A 17,075-nucleotide genomic window follows, 5' to 3' on the forward strand; every position below is an offset into this window, starting at 1 on the left:
TTGCACAGGGAGGAAATAATTTGTCCAAGACCACCCAGCTAGTAAGTGCCAGGGGCGGGCCGTACATCCACGTAATCACCTCTGCCCAGTACTGTCTTTGTACAAATCCGTCCTGTTTAATGGATCGACTCTTAGATTTGAGGATGCCGTGCCTTGTCTGTGTCACCTTGCCTTCTCCAAAGCCCACCTCTGAGCTAGGAAGTGGTTCCAACCGACTGGCCAGGCCTGCATCCCGGCAGTGAGGTAACGTTGACGCAGAACCTGAGGCCACCTCATGCCGTGGAGCAGCATGTTGGTGGGTGTTGGGATCCTGTTTGCGCCCAAATACTCTTGCCGGTGACTGTCCTTTGTCCCAGGGAAGTTCGTTGGCCCCGGTTCCATCTCCGTCTCATGAACCTGGCGTTTCTCTTTCTTTCTTCCAAGTGCACTGCCCCACGAATGAGCTTCTGACGGACTCCACGGGTGTGATCCTGAGTCAGAGCTACCCGGGCAGCTATCCCCAGTTCCAGACTTGCTCCTGGCTGGTGAGAGTGCAGCCCGACTACAACATCTCCCTCACAGTGGAGTACTTCCTCAGTGAGAAGCAGTACGATGAGTTTGAGATCTTCGACGGTAAGTCAGTCCAATGTTGAGGAGTTGCCTGCCGCCCATGGTGCAGGTCTGCTTCGGAGCCCTAGGGGCCTGCGCCATCACCCCCTGTGAGAGCTTTCTGGAGGCCCCAAGCCACATCTTCCTCTACCACCGGAACCCCAATACCCCTCCCCTCCATGGGAGCCCATGGATTGCATGGCGCACGGGCAGGGGTGCTCGTGCTGCAGCCTGGTCCCGCTACCGAACCCTTTCTTACTCCAGCATCCACCCTTAACAGCACCCAGTAAATGGATCCTAGCAAGATCCCCACGTGGAGAGTATGCACCTCTGAAACTCAAGGGGTCTACCAAACGTTGCACTGCTTTCTTTGTCGTGGAAGGGAAAAGTCACGCTAACTCGCCCTTCAATTTGGAGAAGACATTTCAGCGTGTACTCACACCACTGGGGAAACCTCCCCTGACTCCTTGTAGAACTTACCCTTTATCCCCTGGAGCCATGGGTCTTCTAAAAGCATCTACACTAATTGTCCCTTCTGGCTCATCAGACGCCATTAATACCATGTCATCATGGAGAGAGCCGGTCTGCTACACCCTGCGGGAGGTCCAGATGGCCCACCTCTTTTCATGCTCTATGACGACAGTGAGCAGGAGAACTAGCACCGCTCCGGGGCAGGACCACGAGTGTGTACTGCCGTCTCTCTCATGTGAATGCAAATTGCTTACGGTCCTCCTTTCCGAGGGGTATGGAAAGAACGCGTTGCTGGGTCAATAACTGCGAGTCACGTAACCGAGGCTGTGTTAATCTGCTCTAATGAAGATACTGCACCTGGCACAGCTGACGCAGTGCGGGGCTACCGCTTGGCCAGGCTGGTTCTGTGATGGATGGGCCGGGGCTCCACTGACTGTCACCTAGCAGAGGGGCCACGATAGTGCTTTGGGCACCCAGGGACAGCATCAGTTTACACTCGGCATCCGAAATCTTCGGACCACCTAGACATTCCCTTTTCCCCGGTATTCAGTTGCCTGAGGAAATAGCTGTGGGTTCTTTAGGCAAGGACTGGACAATGACTAGTATATGTAATTAATGTCATTTAGGGGAGTACTTTTTTCATAGGGGACCCAGTTTGTCCTTCAGCCAAAGTGTTCTTTAATAAGAAATAGAACCGGGCTCAAGTCTCTAAATTGGGTGGAGGGGTTGCAGCTTTCCATTGGGGTCAGCTTTCCTCACACTCTGACTATATGTTCCTGATGTTTTGTTCATATATTCCTATATTGAGGGGCTTCCATCTGTCTTGCCCTGAGGAATATCATGTTCTGTGAGGCATCACCATAGACCCTACAAGGTAGGCTCTCCCACCTCCCACCTCCCACCTCCCACCTCGCCACTCACTTTAGTATTTATGCTAGCCTCACTTTTGATTGTTGAGTGCCTCCTCCTGGCCCCTATATTCTAGAATCTTCTCACCCCCCATCAACACTAGGAAGCCCAGCTCTCTGACAGCTTCTCCTTCTGTGAGTTTAGGCTACAGAGGACGGCTGTTACGCAGGTTGTCAAGACTGCTGATGCTCACCCCCCCAGAAGTGTGTTCCTTTTTGCTCTAGGAACTGGAGTACCAGGGATCCCTGGGTGGCTCAGCGGTTTGGTGCCTGCCTTTGGCCCAGGGTACGATCCTGCAGTCCTGGGATCGGGTCCCGTGTCGGGCTCCCAGCGTGGAGCCTGCTTCTCCCTCTGCCTGTGTCTCTGCCTCTCTCTCTCTCTCTCTCTCTCTATGTGTGTGTCTATCATAAATAAATAAATCTTAAAAAGAAAAAAAAAAGGGAACTGGAGTAGCTCCGGGCCCTCCTGAGGGACATATCAGCTAGCAGGCATTCTGGTCCCGTGTGGTGGACCTCTTCTTCCTTGCCAGTTCTCAGAGCCTTGGACCCCTTCCTTCATAGTTTGTCACAGCAGTTCTGATGGTTCTCTTTTGTTTAATGTGGTCCATTAGCTCTGCCAAGTTACCAAGAGCTGTCTTGGCAGATACTAGAACCATCACTCAGGGCTATTTCCAGGGCAATAAATCCTGTTACAGTCATCGCACTTTATATCCTGCCTCCCTGGAACCAGCCACCTTAGGATGCACTCCCGTGGCATTAAAGCTGGGAAAAAGGAAGAGGGAGGGCTTTCTGGAAGAACCTTGGAAAGAAACATTGAGGAACTGTGTTACGTATGACACAGAGACGCCATGTTTCCCTGTAGCCTTATTGACACGTATTCACTCAGCACACACTCTTCTATATGACAAGCACAGAGCTGTTTTTAGCGTGCACATGCAAAGCGGGTGGCAAGGTGGAAGTTCCCCAGTGGCGAACCAGCTCTTGCATTAACCAGCTGCTTCACCTTGGCAAGTCCCAAGATGGCAAATAGATTTCATCTCGCCTGCCAAGTCTTGTAGGATGGCAGTGACTTCCCCGAGCTCTGCGTTAGGTAGGGCTCAGGAGGGAGGAGCACCCAGGGCGGGGATGCAGAGACAGGACAGACGTACAGATCATTGCACTGACCCCAACCGTCTGAACCTACTGACTTCTCCTGAGGAGGAGAAATGAGAGGCAGTTACACCTGAGGTGTCGAATCAAGGGACCTCGTCTGTAATCCTGTGTCCTGTACTCCCTCCAGGTCCCTCGGGACAGAGTCCTCTGCTGAAAGCCCTCAGTGGGAATTACTCAGCCCCCCTGATTGTCACCAGCTCAAGCAACTCTGTGTACCTGCGCTGGTCGTCTGACCACGCCTACAACCGGAAGGGCTTTAAGATCCGGTATTCAGGTGAGTAAACCAGAGGGCCCATGAGAAGGGCCACAGCCCCTGGGCCCCTGAGGTAGCTTACCCCAAACTCCCAAGTTAGCCGTGGGCCGTATCTCCATCAATGGCGGGGGCCTTCCTCCCTCGTCTGAACCTCTCACCACAGCTGCCCAAGTGTCCCCCACGGTTTCCACCTCCCAATTTCCGCTCCTCTCCCTGCTGTAGGCTCGCCCCTCTCTTCTGCTCGTACTGCCAGGCTACAGTGTCTTTTGGATAAGTTCATTATTTATCATCTGGCAATGCCTACAAGGTGACCCCATCCCTAACACTGTTGAAGTATTGATGAACGTTCCTTAAAACTGAGAACCCCTAAGATCTGGGTCTTCGGGTGGGAAATGTCAGACAGGCAGCCAAGGGATGGCCTACAGGGGCCTGTCTTTGGCTCTTCCCACCATAACTCAGGCAGAGGCAGATCGAGGCCTGCTAGGCAGGCACTGACCAGGGCTGCGGTCTACAAGGAGCACACAAATATCCTTGGAAATGTAATGAGATGGGGGGAAAAAAGTGGAATTTATCTGAACTCCCGTCGTGGGGATTATCGTCTGTGGTTGGCAAGAAAACTTAACAAGCAGCCCAGCCTGTTCTGAAGGGGAGCGGGTCCAACAACTGGAGGGGCTCTGCAAGCACGGAGGCGGACGGGTGCTGCTGAAGGCCGTGAGGAGCTCCAGGAGATGAGGCCAAGCCGAGCCCGGGAGGAGACGGGTCTTCACTGCCCCAGGGTCTGCTGTCTCTGCAGAGTGAACCCTAAATTCCTTTCTTCCATGCACACCAGAGGGAGGGTGGCTTCGCGCCCCCAGCGCGGTGGCCGGCTCTGTCCTGGGCTAGCCCAGTGATTATTCCACAAGTCACCCTTCAGATGGCAGTTTCCTTAGGATGAAAACGAAACCTTCGGGTTGCCGTCGGGGAGCTTCGGGCAGTGTCCGGGGGTGGCCGGCAGCTGCTCCGGCCCAGCAGGTGGGGAAGCAGTGCACCACGAAGGAGCTGCCCTGTCCTTGAGGTCTTGGAAGACCCGCCATGTGTTCGGGGGTGACGGGTCGGGCACAGCTAGAGCATGTGCCAACAGAGGTTGATCAACTACTCGGTGAAACCACTAGAACCTTAGTGGAAAAGCAGTGGACACTTTGGCCCGCACCCATCACTAGGACTCGGTGCGTCCTGTGGCTGAGGGGCTTGTTCTAGATGAGGTAAGCCCGGAGGAACGTCCTTAAAGCACCGTTGAGCCAGCACAGGGGTGTGGTCACCAACTCAGAGGCCAGAGGATGTCCCCACGGGGCAGCAGTGCCGAGGGCCTGGGGCCTTCCTCCCCGTCCCTGCCTGCCTGGGGCACTGAGCCTCTTGGAGCAATGGAGGCACATGTCCAGCGTGTGCACTGGCCACTGCGCTGCCGGCCTCTTGGAACTTCCACTGGGGATCCGCGGCAAGTCTTCATGAGCAGCCCCCCGCGCTGGGAGTTGTGACTGTTCTCTTCGCTGTGATATTCCGGCGCTTAGAGCATCACCGGGCACATAGTGGGCCCTCCATGTCTGTCGGATAAACGGATGAAACCCTTTGAGGCCGTTCGCGGAGAGGCCATGGTCCTGGACCGTGCGGCTCCCTCTCCACTGCTCCGTAACACGACGGGGAAGGGCCTTTTGTTGAAGCGCTGGGCTGGGGGCTTTCCCGACGCAGTCCCACTTCAATTGTCCAAAAACCTCTGAGGTTGGCATTTCCAGTCACAGTACAGGTGAGGAAAGCGAAACTCAGGGAGCTTCAGTGATGCGCCCCAAGTCACAGACCCGGACGGTCAGAGCCGGGCCTCCAGAGCCGCTGCCCAGCGTCACACGCTGCTGGAGCCCCCTCCCCCGGGGCCTGTTTCCTGCGCCTCTTGGGAGCCGAAGGGTTTCGGGGGACGGAGCTTAGCTGCTTGAACCGTGCTGCTCCAGGCCACGTGCTTCGTGGTCTTTCTCTTTTCTTTGGCTTCACTGCAGTACCCACCGTGCGGTGGACCTGGCGGTGGCCAAGACAGAAAATGGGGGAAGGAAGGGAGGGCCAGGAGCCTGGGGTGCACCTGTCTTCCTGCTTGCCCGTGCTCCCCTGAGCCTCCTCTTGTTGTGCAGCTCCCTACTGCAGCCTGCCCAGGGCTCCACTCCACGGCTTCCTTCTGGGCCAGCCCAGCACCCAGCCCGGAGGTTCTGTCCACTTTGGCTGCAACACCGGCTACCGCTTGGTGGGACACAGCATGGCCATTTGTACCCGGCACCCCCAGGGCTACTACCTGTGGAGTGAGGCCATTCCTCTCTGTCAAGGTGAGGAGCTCATGGAAAGGGGGTGACAGGTGGCTCGGCTCCCCAAGAGGGGATGCCTGGGCTCCGGCTCCCAGGGCAGGTGGGGTTTGGGCCCACACATTGGCAAGGAGAATATTCTAGGCAACAGCAAGAGCATTTGCAGAACCACGGACTGGAGAGAGAGCAGTGTGGGCTGGGGGAGCACTGGGTCCGAGGTGGCGCGGGCAGAGGGAACCAGGAGGAGCAGAGGCTCGCTGTGCTCGCTCTGCAGGCAAGCCCCCCGATCCGTAGTTTGCATGCATTGCCTTTCCAAGTTGATGGGATTTGTCTTCCCTTAAAGTAACTCAGACGAGGGATTGGGGGGCGGGGGGGAAGGCTAGAGAGACGCGGAGGACGGGTTAAGCGGGTGATGGGGATTAAGGAGGGTGCGTGTTTTGATGAGTCAGTGAATCCTCCACCTGAAACTAATGTTATACTGCGTGGTGGCCAACTGTAATTTAAATAAAGACTTGGCAGGAAAAAATCGACCTGTAATCCCATCACCCCAGATCCCCGTGTAACATTTCAGCACATTTCCTTTCAATCTTTTATATGTTGTTTACACAAACGGCATCCTCGGAGCACAGAGCTCTTAATATTCTTTAATAACATCTGTCACATAATTAAATACACTTCATCACTATTTCTGGCAGTCGCACATTGTAAAGGAAGAACTCATTTATTTAAGTATCGTCCTGTTGTTGGTCATTTGAATTTCTCTATTTTTTGCTTCTGCATGCAGTGCCGCTGTTAAAATCCTCGTAATTCCATCACTGTGGACATCCATATTTATTTCTTAAAATAAATTCCCAGAAATGAGATTGTTGGGCCATAACCTATGCAAGATCTTCGGCTTTTGACACTCACTGCCCTTGAGGACATTTGCCTTCACTTACACTTACACCAGCGCGTGGCAGTCGTCCTTTCTCCTGCAGTCACATCATTTCTGCTGCATTAAAAAAAAAAGAAGAAAAGAAAAGGCTTGCCAACAATATTGGCAGGAAATGACACTCGTGTTTGATTTTCCTGTTCTTTGCTTCACAGTGTGGTGACGTCCTGTCTAGTGACGTCTGTCATCTCTGCCCCTCAGAACCTTCTTGCCTGGGCTTGAGCCTCCTCCAACGATGTGTCCCTCATGCTCTATTTGATGCCCCAAGGGAAGGTCCCAGAGCACATACAGGTGGCCAGTGGCGCCGGGCTTGGTCTCCGGGTCTCTAACTATCTGTCTCCCAAGGCTCCAGTTAGGAACCACCACGCCTCTCATGTCTGTTCTCCTTTGTCACTTCCCGAAACTAAGGCCCCGTAGGCTTCTCCATCCTCGTCTCACAGCACTTCATGCCCAGCCCCAGGCCTCCTGCTGCTGCCCTTGCACTGGGCCCTCCCGCCAAAGGCTCTGGAATCCCGGCTCGCAGCCCATGGCCTACGAGCCTACACCCTTAGTCTCTCCCCGGAAGGCTGTCTCGCTCCTCCCTCCACAAACCAGCTCCCCTCCAAGAACACGGATGCTGGGGCCCTTCAGGGAACGGGTCCCCGTAACCCGGGGCCAGGAAAGGCCTGGCATCGCTCCAATTCCATGTTGCTCCTCCCCAACCATGCCTTTCCACCAAGTGCATCCCAGTAGAGATCCCATGCCTTCTAACGTGTCTGCTGTCCTTCCCCAGCCCCCCAACCCATCCTCTCACTACATATTCTCCCCCTCAGAGATCTCATCCCAGCCCCAGCTTCAAATACTTGGTGATTCTGCGCCCTCCTCTCCTGCCCACAGGAAGTGCCCCTCTCACCTCGGGGTTTGGGGGCTGTTTCGGCGTGGGGATCAGGGGAAGGGCTTTCAGTGTCTCTGTCCTCGGAGTTATCTGCATGGGAAGAGCTGGGCCCAGAGCAGGGAGTCGGGGCTGCCGTCCACTTCCTTCACCTGCCGTCTCCAGACTGACTCCTCCCACACCAGTAGGGTCTTCACAAGAGGTTCAGGAAAGCAGGGCAATCCATTGGTCACAGTTTGCCTCCCCTATTACCACCAGAGGAGCTTAAAGTCCTGCTGTTTAGGCATTAAGAGAATATCATACTCAAACACTCGTCTTCATTCCACATTTTCCTCCTCAGTTCCTCCTCATCCACTATTTTTTTTCTCTTTTCCAGTCTTTGAAGCTGTCTTCCATCTCGATATCCCAATCTCCCTCCCTCTCAAGAGTCCATCCTTCCCTATATCCTACGGAAGCCCTGGCCCATGTCTCTTCTGGGTTCCAGTGGCATCAAGGACCATTGGTGGCCTGGGTGGATGGGAACTTCCTCTGCTTGAGCTGCCCCGGAGTGAGGGCGGCCTGGGCTCGAGGCGCGGACAGAGCACTAGTTCCTCAGCTGTATCAGCTTCTTTCAAGGACAAACTGCTCCTGCCTAAGTAATGCGCGTTCCTCCCATAAACATAGCGTTGACCCTGCTCCTTGTCATGACCCCGGCCACCACGTGGCCGTACACATTTGTTTCATGAGCTGTCACCTTTCTTTGTGCTGCTGCGTTAGCGCTATCATTTTTTATATTTTTATATCCCATATTTCACCCTTTCTTGGTTTTCACCCTCTTTTTCATGGAGCATAGCCTTGAGTAAATCCCTCATAAAGGGTTCATGAGAAGGAAATGCTCCAGGTCTTCAAATGTCTGAAAATACCTTTACTTTTGACCTCACGTATGCTTGGTAGGTTGGCCGGGTTGCAGATCACTTCCTTCAGAAATGTGCTCCATTGTCTTTGGACATCATTGCTGCCGACGGGAAGTGTGATGCCAGCCTGATGCTCGCTCCTTCACAGGGATGTCCTGTTTCTCTCTCTCTCTCTCTCTCTCTCGGAACTTGTAGGAACGTGTATTTCATCTTCTAAAACTCCACAATGATGTTTATAATAATGGACAATGATGTTTATAATAATGGTTCCTTTTGCGTCCCTTTGGCTCCTTTTCCAATCTAAAGACTTGTGTCTCTCCACCTCCGGGAAATTCTCATCTGCGATTTCTCTCTCTTTCCGGAACTCTGACCGGTGGGATGTTGGACCTCCTGGATATCAACCTCCTGTACTTCCAGTGCTTTTTCTCCCGTTTTCAGTTTCTGGCTTTTTGGCCTACATTCTGGGAAATTCTCTTTACCTTTCATCTCAGTCTCTTCTATCTAATACTTATTTTAGCGATTGTACTTTAACTTAAAAGAGATTTTCCTTGTTCTGTTGTTGTTCTTTTTTCAAAGCCCTCTGTTCTTGTTTAATGAATATGATATGTCACCCTGACTTTCTCAAGATATTGCTAATCAAAACCTTAAGGCAGGCAGCCCCGGTGGCTCAGCGGTTTGGCACCACCTCAGCCCAGAGCGTGATCCTGAAGACCCAGGATTGAGTCCCGCGTTGGGCTCCCTGCATGAAGCCTGCTTCTCCCTCTGCCTGTGTGTCTGCCTCTCTCTCTCCCTCTGAATTAATAAATAAATAAATCTTAAAAAAAAAACACAAAACCTTAAGGCTTATATACTTTCTATTTCCTGAGTTAGCCCTGTTTCCTAAAAGAGAACTTTATTTCTATTTTTTTCTATCGGTAATCTTGCCTTTATGTCTTTTATGCTACTGGTTTTCTTCATATGTGCAGTGATCCATGATCATTCCTATTTCAAAGGAAAGGCAAGGTTGATTTTTCCAGGTAGCAAATGTGAGTCACCTTTGCTGTGATTACACGCATTGTCTTTGCCCGCCAGGCCTCCCACGTGAAGAAGTTGAGCTGGTATGTTGAGCATGAGGGGCGCTGCAGAGGGGCACTGGCCTGAGAGCTCTTAAATCCTAGAATCCGAAGAGCTTTGCTCTGGGATGCCGTCTCTTACCTGAGCAGCCCTGATTCTCTCAAGGGACTTCCTATTTTTTTTTCCTCAAATGGGAAAGAAAACTCTCTATTTTATTTGGGGAATAGATGCTCAACTGCCCCTACATTGTATTTGTGGGAGAGGGTGGAGGGGAGCTGGTCTTACCTATAGCTCCCTCGTACCTTTTCAGCTACAGCTTCTCGTAATCTATCAACACTCTTCGATCTGCATTCCATCTTCTGAAGTTTTTTTGAAGTCTTCTCTGCTGTTGATCCTCCCATTTTGTTTTCTGTTACGAGGCTTTTCCACTTTCCTGGTCTTCACTATAATTTTATTAGGGCCTTTGGGGAGAAAGAAGATTAAAATATGTTCTCAGAATGCCATTTGAACCAGACCATGCTCCTAATGTTGTTTTCTCTTTGCTAGCTCTTTCCTGTGGGCTTCCGGAGGCCCCCAAGAATGGGATGGTGTTTGGCAAAGAGTACACAGTGGGTACCAAGGCTGTGTATAGCTGCAGCGAAGGCTATCACCTCCAGGCAGGTGCCGAGGCCACAGCAGAGTGTCTGGAGACGGGCCTTTGGAGCAACCACAATGTACCCCCACAGTGTGTCCGTGAGTCCTCGGGCATGGAGAGGGGTGGAGGCGGGGTTGGGGATGCAGCTGAGAAGATCCTAGAGGGGGTGAGCTGAGCACCAAGTAATGAGAAAGAAGCAGGTACACAGAGATTGGAGATTCGGGAAACAGACAGACGGAGAGTGTCATCGGCCAAGTTGGGCTTCCGTCCGAAATTGCTCTCGAGGCATTGATAGACCAGTGTGCCCGGAGATGTCTCCACGAGCCATCACAGAACTTAGGAATAATTTCCTTCTAGAAGGAAAAGCTACCAGAACATTTGCATGAATGTCCTTGATCACAGAACTCTAAAATGTTTTTTATATATATGCACTTTTTAAAAATTTTTATTTGAGAGAGAGAGAGCGCACACGAGTGGTGGGGAAGGGCAGAGGGAGAAGGAGAGGCAGACTCCCCACGAGCAGGGGGCCCGATGTGGGGCTGGAGATCGTGACCTGGGCCAAAGGCAGATGCTTAACCAACTGAGCCACCCAGGCACCCCCGGGGTTTACACTTCTGATTTGTTTTATTTTGTTTCTTCGACTTACAGTGAGCTTTACGAGATTTCTGAATTGCTTCCCAACATTTTGAAATTGGAGGAGTTCCCATAAAAATCCATATTTCTAGCTTCTCTTGAAAAATAAAGACCTGACCAAAGAGAACTTACAAGTTTCACATCTAACAAGCAGCACTGACTACCACCTCCCCTTTTTTTCTTTTTTCCACTTTTTTGTGTGTGTGTGTGTGGATCTGCCCACCCTGGTTTGCGGCATTCCCTGCCCCCACCCCAGTCCATTTCATGCATTAAACAAACCTGCCCGACAACCGAAGATTCTTATTACCGCATTGCAGTCCCCCTGTCCCCAGCTCTGGACTCTCGCCTGTGTCTTCCATAATTAATGAATCAATGACTCCTCCTCGCTGCTCCTTGTCTCCCCAGCTGTGACCTGTCCCGATGTCAGCAGCATCAGCGTGGAACATGGCCGATGGAGGCTCATCTTTGAGACACAGTACCAGTTCCAGGCCCAGCTGATGCTCATCTGCGACCCAGGCTACTACTACACCGGCCAGAGGGTCATCCGCTGTCAGGCTAATGGCCAGTGGAGCCTCGGGAACTCTATGCCCACCTGCCAGAGTAAGCCCAGGAGGGGAGGTGGGCAGGTTCAGCACAGTGCCCCCCACCTGCACTCTACCACACATGGAGAGGGAGAGGAGGGGCATCACCAGGGACAGCAGTGGACCTCTCTTTGAACACTCACCTAGACCAGGAGCTGGGGAGGTGCCTTCCTCCTTTAAGGAAGTACTTGTTAGCATCTTATCACTTTACTAAAAAGTTGCCTTTGTCCAGGGGAGTATCCACTCATTCACATAGTCAACATTCGTGCCAGCTGTTATAGAAGTGTGAAGATAAAAGATTGTGCTTCCTGCCCCAGAGAATCTTCTAGTCTGCTGGAGAGGCGGACAAAATAAGGAAGCAATGATAACGGGGTGTGACAAGACCTGTAACGGGAGCGTGTGTAGAGGAATGCTGTAGCACAAGGAGTGGCCCCAAGTGGCTGCCTCTCCTTCTGGATGACTGTTTTTATTTCCTCAAGATAGTTTACAAGACCAGGGTCCCTGGGAGGCGACTCTGAGACAGACTTCCTTAGGGAGTACTCCTGAGAGCCCCGCCATGCTGTGTAAGGGAAGGTGGCAAAGTGGACCTCTGATGTGGTGTCAGTGTGGCCCTCGGCTGGCCCCACGGGGAGCTCTGCAGCTCGGACGGTCCTTTGGAACTGCCACACGTTGGGGCGAGAGCCTTCATGCCTGCACGCTGACCAAACACTAGGCGCAGGTGCCCCAGATAGCGAGCGTGATCTACCAGGGAGGACTGTTCATCCAGGGCAGCCCGAAGAGGGCTAGCAGCGAAGGGTCACAAGCTGTGCTTCCACCTTAAATGGGGGTCCGACTGGCCCAGCACAGCACCCGCTGCCGTGGGGTGCACTCATGATACCTCATCAGTGAGGACGTGATAGAGGAGGTAGCTTGTCAGCGAGGAGTGGCAAGTTTGAGACCGGGTGGGACGAGGAGGGACCTCCTCCCGACACCCACGATTCAAGGCACTATGTCTCTAGGCATCCACGTTTGGACCCCACCATGGACCGTAACCGTGGGTGTGGCCAAGCAGAAGTCACGGGCTGTTGCGGCTGCGGTGCAGGGAAGGTGCCCCCACCTAGCGTGGCCTGGGCCCCTGGGCCTCCCCTCCGCGCCTGTGCGCTGCTCTCAGCAGCCAGGACGAAGGAGCCGATGGGCCCGGGCCCTGCAGAGTCTCCGTCTAGCGTAGGGCCTCGGGGTCGGAGCAGGCTCTCCGTGTCGCCCCGCCTACGAGCTTCCCCACAAAGCGCGCACCAGGGGCCTCTCTCAGGCTGTCGCGAGCCACTGAGTTCTTGTGATCCTTGCAGTCATCTCCTGCGGAGAGCTCCCCGTCCCGCCCAGCGGCCACCGCATTGGAACGCTGTCCGTCTATGGGGCGACGGCGATCTTCTCCTGCAATTCGGGGTACACGCTGGTGGGCTCCCGGGTGCGCGAGTGCATGGCCAACGGGCTCTGGAGCGGCTCGGACGTCCGCTGCCTTGGTGAGTTGCACCCCCCCCAGGCCTATTCCACCGCCCTGTTCCTCCTTTAAATGGGGGAGAGCTTTCTAAAGCCAGACTCCAGTCTTTAAACGGCGTCACTTTCCCTATGGCGTAAGATTTTGAGTCCAGACACCAGCCACCGGGCACCTTCCATGCTACAGCCCTGAACTCGTTTCTCCTGGGGGCATCTGGAAGGATGAGAGCTTCAAGCCTGATGAGACAAAGCTTTACTCATATACACACACACGTATACATATGTACGTGCATACATGTGCACACACACGCATACACACATAGGAGGGGTGTCCATGTGCATATAAACATGCAGGTGTTTGTATACATGTGCGTGTACATGTCTAATACATGGTGCACATGCGCGTAATTGCCTACGTACGTGTGTGTGTTTATAAAAGATGACAAACACATAGAAACGACCTGGCTTACACGGGACGGAGTCCTCATCTCCCCCACGGCCCGTCCGTTCTCTACCAAGCCTCCAGATTCTGAAGTATTCTCTTCTCTCGGTTCGTTCTTGGATCCCTCGAGCGCCAAGGAGGGTCCCGGCCACACAGACCTCATGGGGTAGATTTGATTCTGTTCCAGAGTGAACGGTGCCGCCCTCCCACTGGCCAGGGCCGCTGTTAGGGATGCACTGCTGAGTTAGCAATGCTGGGAACACCCCCCCCCCAAACCCCATTCAGTGAAGTCCCTCACCTAGGGTGGGCTGCCCGAGTCTCCTGCCACCCAAGGGGAAGGAAGGACAGAGTCAGCCAAAGCACCTGCTGTGCATAGTTACCTTCAACTCCTCCGGGCTTTCACAGCCCTAACGTAGACCAAGGTGCCCTCCACGCAGCAGATTGCTGTCGACCTGGCTGATGAAAAGAAGAGGGAGGTAATCCCAGAGGCACAGAGGTGACCGTGATCATTTCTAACCCACGGACAGACCCAGAAGCTACAGCTCAGAGACGGATGGATGGCCTTTGGGGATTCAGCCTTGGGATTTGGGGTCACCACTTCCCTCATGTCTGGGATTCCCGAAGCCCCTCGGGGACAGCTACTCTCAGAGGGAGCGGGGGAAACAGTGGGTGGCGGGGGCCCTGGTCCTTTTCCCCACCGTCCCTGACTTCCTGCCCTGGCCAAGCCCCCACTCCTCTTCTCTGAGCTCCCCTCCGATCTATACTCTGTCCTCCTCTCCCCCCGCAGCGGGGCACTGTGGGACCCCGGAGCCCATCGTCAACGGACACATCAACGGGGAGAACTACAGCTACCGGGGCAGCGTGGTGTACCAGTGCAACGCCGGCTTCCGGCTTATCGGCATGTCTGTGCGCATCTGCCAGCAGGACCACCTCTGGTCGGGCAAGACCCCGTTCTGTGTGCGTAAGTATGTCACCCATGGTCCCAAGCCACGGGCTCCGCCTCAGCATGGACTTCCTCCCTTGCCCTCTAGGTTAGGTTCGCTGGAGGTTTTGTACGTTCTGTTAATTCCTTCTGCAAGACGCATCCTTACGTCTCCGGTTTTCGGCTCTTGGCGTCGTTGATTCCTGCTTCCACCTTCGCGTCGCCCTCCCAGCGATTCCCGTGTTTGTTCGTTTTCTAGCTTTTGAGTCGGGGATCCAATTCATTTATTTCCATTTTTTTATTGTTACTGATATAAGGGCTTAAGGTTGTAAAATGTCCTCCAATAACTTCTCTAATCGGATCCCGCAGGTTACAATGATCAATGTTTGATTTACTGGAAATGCTGTAATTTGGGTTCATTCCTTCTGTCACCAAGAAGTTTTTTAATAGTTATCTTCTTCTACTTTCTAGGCAGAAGGGCCGTTCTACTTCTATTTTGTCAGTCATTTCTGATCGCGTCGCACTGTGTATAATATTTCTACATCGTGGAATTTCTCTCTTTATGTCCTTGTAGTTGTAAAAATCAATCAGTTGTTCTGAATGGTCCATGTGCGTTTGAGAAGAAGGCGGATTCGGGTATAAAATTTCTTATATGATCATAAGACGTGCCTTGTGATGTCATCTGTGCCTTCTGCACACTTCTTTTTTTTTTAAGATTGTATTTATTTATTCATGAGAGACACACAGAGAGAGAGGCAGAGACACAGGCGGAGGGAGAAGCAGGGAGCCTGACATGGGATTCGATCCCGGGTCTCCAGGATCACGCCCTGCGCCGAAGGCAGCGCTAAACTGCTGAGCCACCCGGGCTGCCCCACATGCTCACTTCTTTCCACGTCACCCATTTTGCTCTGAGAGATGTGTCTTAAAGTTTTCCGTTCTTAGCGTGCTTCTATCTTTCTTTGCGATTCCTGTAGTTTCTGCTACCTAAAGGTAGTTGCTGTGTTATTTAGCACATAGTTGTTCAGAACTATTATATCTATGTTGCAAATTGTGACTTTAGCCTTCACGATGTCTTCTTTGTCACTCTTCATATTTTGTAGCTTGACTGGCGCTGGGCCTGGTATCGGGCGTACCGCCCTGCTGTCATCCTTTTCCCGGTGGCCGGGTGTACTTTGAACCATCCCTGTATCGTAGCCTTTCCGAATCTTGTAAACAGCAGACAGTGGGGCCTTGCCTCGTGAGCCCATTTGAAAACATTTCTCTTTTAATAGGTTAGTTACGCTCACTCACATTTATCGCTACACCTCAGAGGCTTGGTCTGACTTCTGTTGTGTCCGATGTACCTGCTGTGGGGAAGATGTCATACTCAGGTATCGCTTCTCTGTGTGATGGTTTCCTTGCTCCCACCTTCCGCCCTTTCCTTGGGTATTTAGGGAAGTTTGTAGAGTCATATGCCCCCTTCCTGTAGTCTGTACCCCCGACACACCAGGATCCTTTCTCAGTCTGTTCACATTTAAGATGGACCCTCTATCACCAGCAGTGACCTCACATCAGTATCAGGCCACTCCCTGCTCCTTCCTTCTCTTCTCCGTGCAGCCTTGCTCTCCACAAAGGCTTGCAACACAAGCGGGAGAAACCGTTCTGCGTGGGTGTCGTGTTGGTTTTCCCACTCACATGTAATTTAAAATTTACAGCATTCTCCGTTGGGGTTATGCGGCAGGCCTGGGCTTTCTACAGTTTTATTTGTCCTTTTTAATCTGCAATATTCTTTTTTGGATTCAGATGACCACCGTTATTCTCAGCTGCCTGCAAGTAATTTGGAAAATCCCTCACTTAATAAAGTTCCCCCAAAGTGAGTCTTCATGGAAAGCACGGGGTTGGTTTTGTTTAATTTTTTTGAAGGCAGGTTTTTGTTTGTGATTCTTCCTCTTATTTGGTTCTTCGTCTATGAGATGGAACAATAAAGTAATGAGACGTATTGAATAAGCAATGCGTGAAAAATTAGTCTTGATAGCTGCTTAAGTGTTGGGTTTACACAAAGCCAGACCCATCTATATTCCGTCGCTCTTCCAGATGGGTCTGCACAAAACATTCGGTTTCATCCAGAAGATGCAAATTCAGATGCCTTCAAGGAATTGGCGCGGAGTATGCATGCGGAGATTCGGGTTATAAATAATAGAGAATGTTGGGGTCTGAAAACAAGTGGAGGATGTCTGCGTCTGCCTAAAGATGTTTGGTTGTAAAGCCGGTGGGCGCTGGGAGGCAGGGCAGCCAAGCGTCTGGACAGGTGACCCCACGACCTGGATTGTCTGGGTCCCGCCCAGACCTGCCGCCGTGTGTCCACGGCTGTCTGACCTCAGGTGGGTTAGTTTACCCAAATCTGCTTCCTCATCTACAAAAAGCAGATACCTTGGAGTATTGTGAGGACTAAATCAGTCGTATTTCGGACCCAAAGGAGTGCAAACAGCGCCGGATAGAGACGTGAAGCAGGTGCTCTCGCTGTTGCTGCGGTGAGGGTGGTGTCGACACCGCCGTGGGATGGACCCCGGGACCTCTCGGGCTGCAAGCCCGTCGCCTCCTGGGGCCCAGAGGTGTGCAGGGGTCTGCGGACCAAGACGAGGGGAAAAGGAGAAGCGTCTATGAGTGGCTTCTCTGTGGTGGGCGCTTGGTAGCTGGAGCCATGTGTCAACCCGAGGTTTGCAGAGGGGCCACTCCCACACCGTCTGTTAGCCCCCTGACCACTCCCACATGCTCGCACACGCGCCTGCGACTCCCGGTCCTCCCTGGAGACCTACCCTCTGCCTCCCTGCCCGCACTCTCAGCGGCCCGTGACCGCAGGTGGCAGGTGGCGACCATGGCCCCGAACCAGGGCAGCGGGGCTCAGCGCTCCAGGAGCCACCTGGAAGTCGCGTCCCCGAACCTGTCTCCGACTGCCCCAAGGGTGACGGTGGC

The 17,075-nt window shown here is 52.9% G+C and overlaps 1 protein-coding gene across 6 annotated transcripts in view; it reads left to right on the forward strand.

The window, feature by feature from the left end:
- CSMD2 (CUB and Sushi multiple domains 2) overlaps window positions 1-17,075 on the forward strand; it is a 494,027-nt gene that overhangs the window by 428,207 nt on the left and 48,745 nt on the right. For all 6 annotated transcript variants that reach the window (XM_072723914.1, XM_072723908.1, XM_072723910.1 and 3 more), the window contains exons 47-53: window positions 424-612; window positions 3,247-3,393; window positions 5,526-5,714; window positions 9,985-10,170; window positions 11,111-11,305; window positions 12,612-12,785; window positions 13,989-14,162. In XM_072723914.1, coding sequence (XP_072580015.1) covers window positions 424-612; window positions 3,247-3,393; window positions 5,526-5,714; window positions 9,985-10,170; window positions 11,111-11,305; window positions 12,612-12,785; window positions 13,989-14,162 — 1,254 coding nt within the window. The remainder of the gene's footprint in view (window positions 1-423; window positions 613-3,246; window positions 3,394-5,525; window positions 5,715-9,984; window positions 10,171-11,110; window positions 11,306-12,611; window positions 12,786-13,988; window positions 14,163-17,075) is intronic.

This window comes from Vulpes vulpes, chromosome 10 (genome assembly GCF_048418805.1).
Source record: "Vulpes vulpes isolate BD-2025 chromosome 10, VulVul3, whole genome shotgun sequence".
Taxonomy (NCBI): Eukaryota; Metazoa; Chordata; class Mammalia; order Carnivora; family Canidae; genus Vulpes; species Vulpes vulpes.